General features: G+C 45.2%; 1 protein-coding gene and 1 pseudogene across 1 annotated transcript; one reads left to right on the plus strand and one right to left on the minus strand.

The window, feature by feature from the left end:
* Positions 1–1495: 1495 nt before the first annotated feature.
* Positions 1496–3186, plus strand: LOC123099739 (BTB/POZ and MATH domain-containing protein 1-like; annotated as a pseudogene).
* A 2868-nt stretch (positions 3187–6054) lies between these two features.
* Positions 6055–8496, minus strand: LOC123096504 (root phototropism protein 2). Its single transcript, XM_044518245.1, has 3 exons — positions 8166–8496; positions 8004–8073; positions 6055–7885 (listed from the first exon to the last, which is right to left on the minus strand). The coding sequence occupies exons 1-3, from the start codon at positions 8387–8389 to the stop codon at positions 6287–6289; spliced, it is 1893 nt and encodes a 630-aa protein (XP_044374180.1). The 5' UTR covers positions 8390–8496; the 3' UTR covers positions 6055–6286.
* Between the last annotated feature and the right edge of the window lie 277 nt (positions 8497–8773).

Raw genomic sequence — 8773 nt, forward strand, 5'->3', positions numbered from 1 at the left:
GTGGGCTGGCGGCGGCTTGGGCCTCGGGGCGGCGGCTTATAAAGCCCCCCGGGCGGAGTCCCGCTCGGGTACGGCCCGGAGTCGGTTTCTCTCTCTTTTTTTAAAAATAATAATTCTGACGTGCAGAAAAAGAAAGAAAAGAAGTACTAAACAGACTCCAAAAATCCCTAAATAAATTTTCCCCGTACTCTAAAAATAGGTCGAACAAGGTGAACATTTATTTTGGCCTAAAATGCAATTTTGAAAAACGCATATTTTTCCTAATTCAAATAAAATAGCGATAAAACTCAGAATAAAATTCTTATTTGATTTTAATATTAAATCTCCGATATTTCTTTATTTTGAGGAAGTCATTTTATCCTCTCTCTCTTTTATTTTTATAAAAGAAATATTCAAAGAGAAAAATAATTAAAATCAAACGATTCTCTTCTCAAAATTTGAGAAAAACTCGAATATGAAAATAATGAAATCCCCAACTCTCTCTGTGGGTCCTTGAGTTGCGTAGAATTTCTAGGATCAAACCAAAATGCAAATAAAATATGATATGCAATGATGATCTAATGTATAACATTCCAAATTAAAAATTTGGGATGTTACATGTTCGTGATAAGCTTTCTGAAGTTTACAATAAGTATGAACAAAAGATTTTTGGCGTTCGGGTGCAACGGCCTCCACCAACACCAGCTGCATGAAAAAAATAAAGGAGCGTGGAACAAGATATTTGGTTCTTCCTCCTTTGCCTTGAGCTTTTCGACATGAGCATCAAAGACTTTAGTGCGTGTGCTTGCTGGTGGTGGGTAGTTAGCGAAGTACCCCAATGGCGACAAAGTGAGCTTCATTGAAGATGACGAGGACTTCAACATACATCAATGGTGGCATGAACACAAACTTATATATCCGGTGATTTCCATATTAGCACGAGATGCGTTATCAGCACGCATCTCATCGACATCGTCAGAGTCTGCTTTAAACATAGCTGGAAGAGTATTTGAGGAGAGAAGAATCAGTCTCATCCCCGGATATGGTACAAACACTAATGGTCGTGAAATATGAGGAGCTAGCGAGAAGGAGAGTACAATACACCGCAAACAACAAAGAACTGGAAGCCACATCCAGAGATCTTTCCATCGAAGAAGAGGAAGAATACTTGTAGTCATTGTATTTTTTTTCATTTTCTTTTGCAATTTTCTATCCCTTTTGTATAATCTAGAGCGTGGTTTTGTTCTCTTTTTTCTTGTGAGGGATGGAAGGTTTTAACGAGGCAGCCACTAATAAAGCTCAAGATTTCTCCCACATGACACTTTCCCTCATTTTTCATTTTCCTGTATTTTTTTCTGAATTTTACTTCATTTTTTGAGGTATTTATTTAGTCAAAACGTGCCTTGGCGGGCGACGCAGGCCGAACGTGCTGTTGGGCTGGCACGGCACGGCCCTTGTAGCCCATTTGGCCAGGTCCCATTGCCTTCGCATCGGTTGCTCAGACCTCACCTCTCCCGTTTCCATCAGCTGCTCAGACCTCCCCTCCCCGTTTGGCCGCCGCCCCTCACCTCCTCCTCCTCTGCCGACTTTCCAAGGTACTCCACTCGCCCTCTCGTTTCTTCCCCAACTCCTCTTGTCCTCGACAAAGCTGTGTACGTTCCTCTCGTATTCTCAGATCCGCATTACGGGCTCCAGGCTCTTGGTTGCAGGGCTGATGGCACTCGAATCCAAGTCCTCGTCGAGGTGTACCACGGAGACGGCGAAGGGAACGCATGTCTTGGAGATCGTCGGGTACAGCCTCAAGAAGGGCCTGGGAATCGGCAAGTTCGTCCAGTCGGCCATCTTCACCGTCGGCGGCTACGACTGGACCATCCGTTTCTACCCTGACGGAGCCAACATGTCATACGCCGATTGCGTTTGCGTGTCGGTCTCGCGCGAGCCCACGGGCAGGGGGTTGGCGCGGGCATCCTGTGATCTGAGACTGGTTAACAAGGATACTGGGTTGCCAAAGAGTATTTGGTTTCTGTCTCAAGCAACCCCGACAGAGTTCGACTACGGTAATCGTGTTTTCCCAGAATGTGGAGGGTTCATTGAAAGGAGTGAGCTGGAGCTGGAAGGATCAGGCTACATTAAGGATGATAGCTTGACAATTGAATGTGTACTCACAGTCATCAAACAATCGCAGGTGACAAAAACAACAGGGAGCTCTGAAATAAAGGTGTCATCGTCGAACTTATCAGATCATTTCGACAAGCTGTTGTTAGAGGGGTAGGGGTCGGACGTAACATTCAGTGTTGGGGGAGAGACTTTTGCCGCGCACAAGATCATTCTTGCGGCACGATCACCTGTCTTTGAGGCAGAGCTGTATGGAGGGATGAAGGAAAGAAAGGCAGAGTCCATTACAGTTGAAGACATGCAGCCTGCTGCTTTCAAGGCCTTACTGCATTTCGTATATACCGACTCATTGCCTGACGTGGATGAATTTGGTGGTGATGATTACGTTGAGATGATCCGGCATTTACTTGTGGCTGCAGATAGATATGCCATGGACAGGCTGAAGTTGATATGCCAAAACATCCTCGAAAAAAACCTTGCCATGGAGACTCTGGCAACTACATTGGCTTTAGCTGATCACCATAACTGTGACAGGCTTAAGGAAGCGTGCATTGAATTTATTGCCTCTAAGGATGAGATGGATGCTTTGATGGCAACCCAAGGTTACAGTAATCTCAAAAGAACTTGCCCTTCTGTCTTAATAGATGTGTTCGAGAAGGCAAGTAGGTTGCGCAAAGCATAGGTGAGCAGCTCATTCTAAGCGGAGTCGATTGACAACATTATGTAGTTCTTAAATCGTATGAAAAGCTTGCTAGTTAGTTTCCTAGAGCAGCTCGTGCTAACCTGAACCGGTGGGTGGCAAGTCTAGTTTATTACTCCCTCCGTCCCAAAATAAGTGACTAAAAAATGACTCAACTTTGTACTAACTTTAGTACAAAGTTGAGTCACTTTTGAATCACTTATTTCGGGACGGGGGGAGTACAATATATGTGCACCTTTTGTCAAACTACTGGATGCCCAAATTGCTGAACGTCAGGGTGTTAAACTGTTCTGGCCGCATCTATTGTAATGAATGAATATCAGATAACAGCATAAGTAGCTACTACTTTGCTGCTATTGTCGTGTTAATTATGTTCACTTCAAAACTGAAAATTTGGGGCAGCAGTTGAGCAAATATCATCTGGCCCATAGTTATCGAGGGACATGCATCGTCTGTTAAACTTTTACCTTTTCGGATACCTATTTCGGAAAACTTGTACAATCTCACATATACAACAATTTGGTGAACACATTTTTTGATGTATCATGCACCGAAGCCTGTTAAGTAGTTGAAATATTTTGGGAATTCCTATTTGTTGTGCCTAAAAAGTTCAAGATTATTTATGTTATCTGCTTGATAAACAGCTTAATTTTTTCAGTTATGTATCATACCGAGATGAACTTCATGCACTAGTACCTAGGTTTTATTTCCCTTAACAAGCTGTGTTGACATATTTTCATGTTGCATATTTAATAATGTAAGTAATTAAGGGGTTATAGATTGCTGCCATATTACTTCAAAGAGTAAGGGGGTGTTTGGTTCAGGGACTTTTTAGACCAGAGACTAGAAAAAGTCCCTAGGAACCAAACGGGAGGGACTTTTTCTACAGGGACTAGAAAAAGACTCTTCTAGAGAGTCTTTTTTGATTAGTCCCTGGGACTAGAAAAAGTCCTAGGACTTCTGAACCAAACACCCCCTAATTCAGAATAACAGCTGTGAGCGGGTGCGTCTATAGCTCGCTTATAGCATGCTGTAGCTCGCGATCGCCTTAAGGGACCTATAAGTGGGCCGGCCCAGTTAGTTCCTCGCCGCATTCGTTCGTTCTCTAGCTCGTTGTTTTTTTTAATAATTTTTACTTATATTTTTGAAATTGAAAATAAGATCGTTACTTAAAAAAATCTAGAATTTGGAAAATGTTAACACAGTGCACATTTTTTTGTTAGTTTAACTTAAAAAATGTTGTTAGCTTTAAAAAAAAGTCTTGTCACATTTAAAAAATATGTACACTGATATTTTTTTAATGTTTATACAATGTAAAAGAATGTTTGTGTAATTAAAAAAATGTTAAACATGCATAAAAAATGTTTTGGATGTATAATAAAAAATGTACTTCGCGTATGAAAAAACTAGAAATCAAAACACAGTATTGGAAAAAAAATCTTAATCATGATATAAAAATGTAAAACTTGTACAAAAATGTTTTAAGGTATACAAGAAATGTACAATGTGTATGAAAACAATAGACATAAAAGCATATATTGGAAAAAATGTTAATACTGTATTTGAAAATGTTAAACGTGTGTAATTTTTTCCGGATATATACAAAAAGGTACAATTTGTTGGAAAACAATAGACATCAAAATATATATTTAAAAAATGTTAACAATGTATCTGAAAAATGTTAAATGTGTTTAAAAAATGTTTAAGATGTGTACATAAATATATAATATGTATGAAAATAATAGAGAACAAAACATATATTTCAACAAAACAATATATATTTGAAAGAAAAAAATGCTAATAATGTATTTGGAAAATGCTAAACCTGTATTAAAAAATATTCTTGACTTACATGAAAAATGTACAATGTGTAAGTAAAATATACACATGTGTTGGAAAAAAGAAATAAAAGCAAAAAATCAAAGAGGTGAAAAAAAGAAACCGAAGTAGAATGAAGAAAAAAAGAAAAACTGATGAAAATATATGAAAAAAAAACAAAACCAAAGTATAACGCGGAGAAAAAACATAGGAAACTGGTTAAAAAGAAGAAGCCAAAGAAAAAACAAAAGAAATGAAAGAGCGAACAAACACATCAACGATCAATAGAACGAACGAACGGACAACCAAGAAAACCCGTTACTCGGCCGGCCCATGACGTAACCCACATATACATATCCATATACATATACCAAACACATAGTATATGTCCACATGTACATATACATTTACGAAACACGTAGTATATGTCCACATATACATATACATATACATATACATATACATATACCAAACACGTTGTATATGGATTAGTTCATATTGTGTGATTCACAATTAATTTCTATGTGATACAACATATACGCTTGTATGTTGACCATCTAGTGTATAGTTCTTGAGTTTCATGTTGATCAACATTTATCTTCACTTCATACTCTCTTTCGTCCTTTTTACTCAGCTTATAAGATTTTTGCCAAGTCAAACTTTTCAAAACTTATATGCAGACTAAAAAGGACAGGAGAGAGTACTATATATTGATATCTTTTTTTTGCGGATACTGTATATCGATCTCTTGAAACCACAATGAACTTTTAACTTCACTTTATTGGTCTAAGAGATGGCCATCAATGACTCTTAGCAACTGTTATTCAAGCTAAATCATTAGAAAATTTACCACGTACTTCCTCTATAAAGTAGTGATCCAAACGCTGGACGGGAGTGTTTGGTTCCTGAGTGTATATACACCCTATATGGGAAAATAAATTAGCAATTCAACAAAAAGTCAAAAAAATCTGCAAATATTTTTGAAATAAACTCGACCTTCTATTATACTTGTGAGAAAAATTTCACAAAAATAAAATAACCCTTTGACTTCTGTTCAAAAAGACAAATTTTGGTCAAAATAGTGTGAATAGTGACCTATAATAGCAAATACAATTTGTCTTTTTTGCACTGAAGTCAATGTTATTTTTTCGTGAAAATTTATATACTAGTGCAAAACAATGTCGAGTTTAATCTAAAAATACTTTTGAACTATTTTGACTTTTTGTAAAATTATTTAAAAAAATCTCATATAGGGTGTATATACAACCAGGAACCAAAGTGTATTTCCCTCCAAACGCTCTTATATTTCTTTACAAAGGAAGCACAATCGAACTGAATCTTCCCCTTTCAGCTACAAGATCTGAACCATTTTACCTTTTTTGAAAGTTCATGTTAAATCCAGAGAGCTGGTCCCAAATTGCCAATCCACGGAGGAAGTATAGTTGAATTGAACACTTCTTTCTAATATACAATGCCCAACATACATCATACAGTACATGGTGGATTAGTAGTACAATAGATGGCACAAACTAACTGAAAAAGGGAAGAATCATGAGAAGTAGCAACCACGATCATGATCTTCCTCTACACGCACAGTACACACCAGCGATCATACGAATGAAATGAGACCGAATTACATGCACCTATCGCATCATGCATGATATATATTGAGTCTTAGCTTATGGAGGACCTCCTCCTCTTGGGCTTGACCACATTCATGGCGCCGCCCCTACTCTCACGGATGCTCGACGTGTCCTTGGACCACCCGCCGCCGGCCCTGAACGGGTTCAGCCGGCTCAGCGTGCGCGACATCGACCCGAAGAAGCTCGCTTTCTTCCCCGCCACCGCCGCCGTCGCCGCTGTCCTCGAGCCGCTCCCCTTGCTCTGCTGCATGCCGGACGACATGTGCGCCCGCATCCGGGCCAGCTCCGACCGCAGTGCCTCGTTCTCCCGCGCCAGCGCCGCGTCCGCCTTTGCCTGCATGCGCGCCGACCCGGCCTCCGACCGCGCATCGTTATCCTCATCGTCGTGGCCGACGCCGGCGCTGCGGAGCTTCAGCTGGTCGTAGTAGAGTGCGCTGAGCACGGCCTGGAGCGGCAGGCGCTTGTTCTGGGAGGCGTGGAGGCGCGCCGTGTAGGAGAGCTTCAGGGTGTCCATGACGCTGCACACCTTCTCCCGCTCGATCTCGTCCAGCTCCGGGTGCGCCTTGAGGTAGATGTCCACGGCGCGGTAGAGGCAGTCGTGGGTGGCGCGGGCGTCCTTGGGCACAGCGCCGGCGACGCCCACGAACTTGGATATCGGTAGGGACTCGTCCGTCGCGATCTCCGCCGCCACTTCGTCCACCATCTTGGCCACCTTCTGCAGCGCCCCTGCGCCCAGCGCCGCCGCTCCGGACAGCGACGCCCTCCTGTTCCGCCCGGCGCCGGACTCGCGCTCCACAAACGCGGCGATGACACGCCGGAGCGATTCGGTGTTAATGACGCGCTCACCAGCGCCATCGAACGCGAAGGCGAGCAGGTCGCCCGCGGTGGCCTGGTCGAGCACGGCCGCGAGGCGGAGCTCCAGGTCGCGGCACGTCTTGGCCGAGGCCTCGGTGGTGACGGCGTCGTGCAGGAGGCGGCAGAGGAACGCTGCGGGAAGGGGCGCGTCGTCCGCTGAAGGGAGCACGGCGACAACAGACTCGAGGAGGGCGCGGTGGTCGGAAGCTTTGCCGTCGGCCAGTAGGAGTTCCGCGTAGGCGGTGGCCGCGGCGACGAGCACCTCAGGACCGGCGCGTCGGCAGCGCAGCGCCGTAAAGACCCTGTGGAACGACACTGGCGAGAGAGCTGCGAGCTCCGACGCCCACCACTCCGGCGGCGACCGCGTCGGGAAAAGCACCTCGTTGCAGATCCGCAGGGCCACGGCGTCGGCCGCGCGCCGGGCGACACCGAGCTCCTCGGCGGCCGTGAGGAGCGGGCCCTCACAGGACCGCAGCACGGCGATCGCGTTGGGCAGCGTCCGGAGACCCGCCTGCGCGAGGAACTCCTCCACGCGGCGCGCGAGGCCGCCGTCGGCCGGCTGCATGTCGAGGAACGCGGCGGCGCAGAGGAGCGCAGCAGCGTTGCGTGCGGATATCTCGAAGTTGGCGCCGTAGCAGTAACGCGCGGCCTTCTCGAAGGCGTCGGCGCCGCCCGGTAGGCCGTCGAGCTCGATCTCGACGGTCGCCGCGGGGTCGGGGCGCGTGGCCACGGCGACGGCCTTGCGGATGTAGCCACACTTGGGCACCATCACCGCCTGCACGGGAAGCATTTTGTTGTGTCCACGTCAGACCATGATCACCGGCGACACTTTTTTCTTGTACACACGCGACGAGGAGCTGGAGAGATCGACCGGCAGGTGGAAGACGACTAACCTTATGAAGAGGGAAGGCGGCGCCGGCGACCCGGACGACGAGGTCCGTTTGTACGTCCTGCGACGACAACCTGCTCGAACCAATCCAAAGAAACGAGACATGAGCATACGAGTGACATGGACGAGCAAGCAATTCTCACTGTGCAAAGACATGGTCACGTACCACTGGCTGGTCCTCTCCATGGAGCTGGATCTGGAAGAAGCTTGCATGGACAGCAAAGCACCGGTGAGGCGCGCGTGTCTAGAGCTAGAAGAAGGCGTGCGTTCGTGCAACTCGAGCTCTGCCCCGGGAGGCAGCATTCCGATCACCACGGGATATATAGAGATTCCATTAAAATTCTCTGTCCAAGTATTTTCTTGTGATGGCGGAGGGCTCCATTTTTGCATGGCTGGTGTTTGGTCAGCGTGTCCATGATAGGTACGTGCATGTGTTCGGGGTTCGGGAATTTGATTGGATTGGATGGCGTCTTGGTTCTCGGCATTGCATGCGAGCATGCCACTAGTGGCCAGTGTTTGATGTGGCTCTGTTCCGTGGAAGGAGCGGCCCGGCGACAATCCGGACAAGTTGCTGGCCTCCGTCGTGTTTGATGGCAACCTATGCATGTTCCGTAGTACTTTACACTGGTTATTTGATCAGCACATTTGTGGGTGTAATCTACATCACGTGGTTAAATACTGGCTTTACATTTACAATCACACAAAAGTTATATGTAAAGGTGTGTTCTAAAGTCCCCCAAGCTTCCCAAACTCCACAGATTCAGCTTCTCAACA

The sequence above is a fragment of the Triticum aestivum genome, chromosome 4D (assembly GCF_018294505.1).
Source record: "Triticum aestivum cultivar Chinese Spring chromosome 4D, IWGSC CS RefSeq v2.1, whole genome shotgun sequence".
NCBI classification, from domain to species: Eukaryota; Viridiplantae; Streptophyta; class Magnoliopsida; order Poales; family Poaceae; genus Triticum; species Triticum aestivum.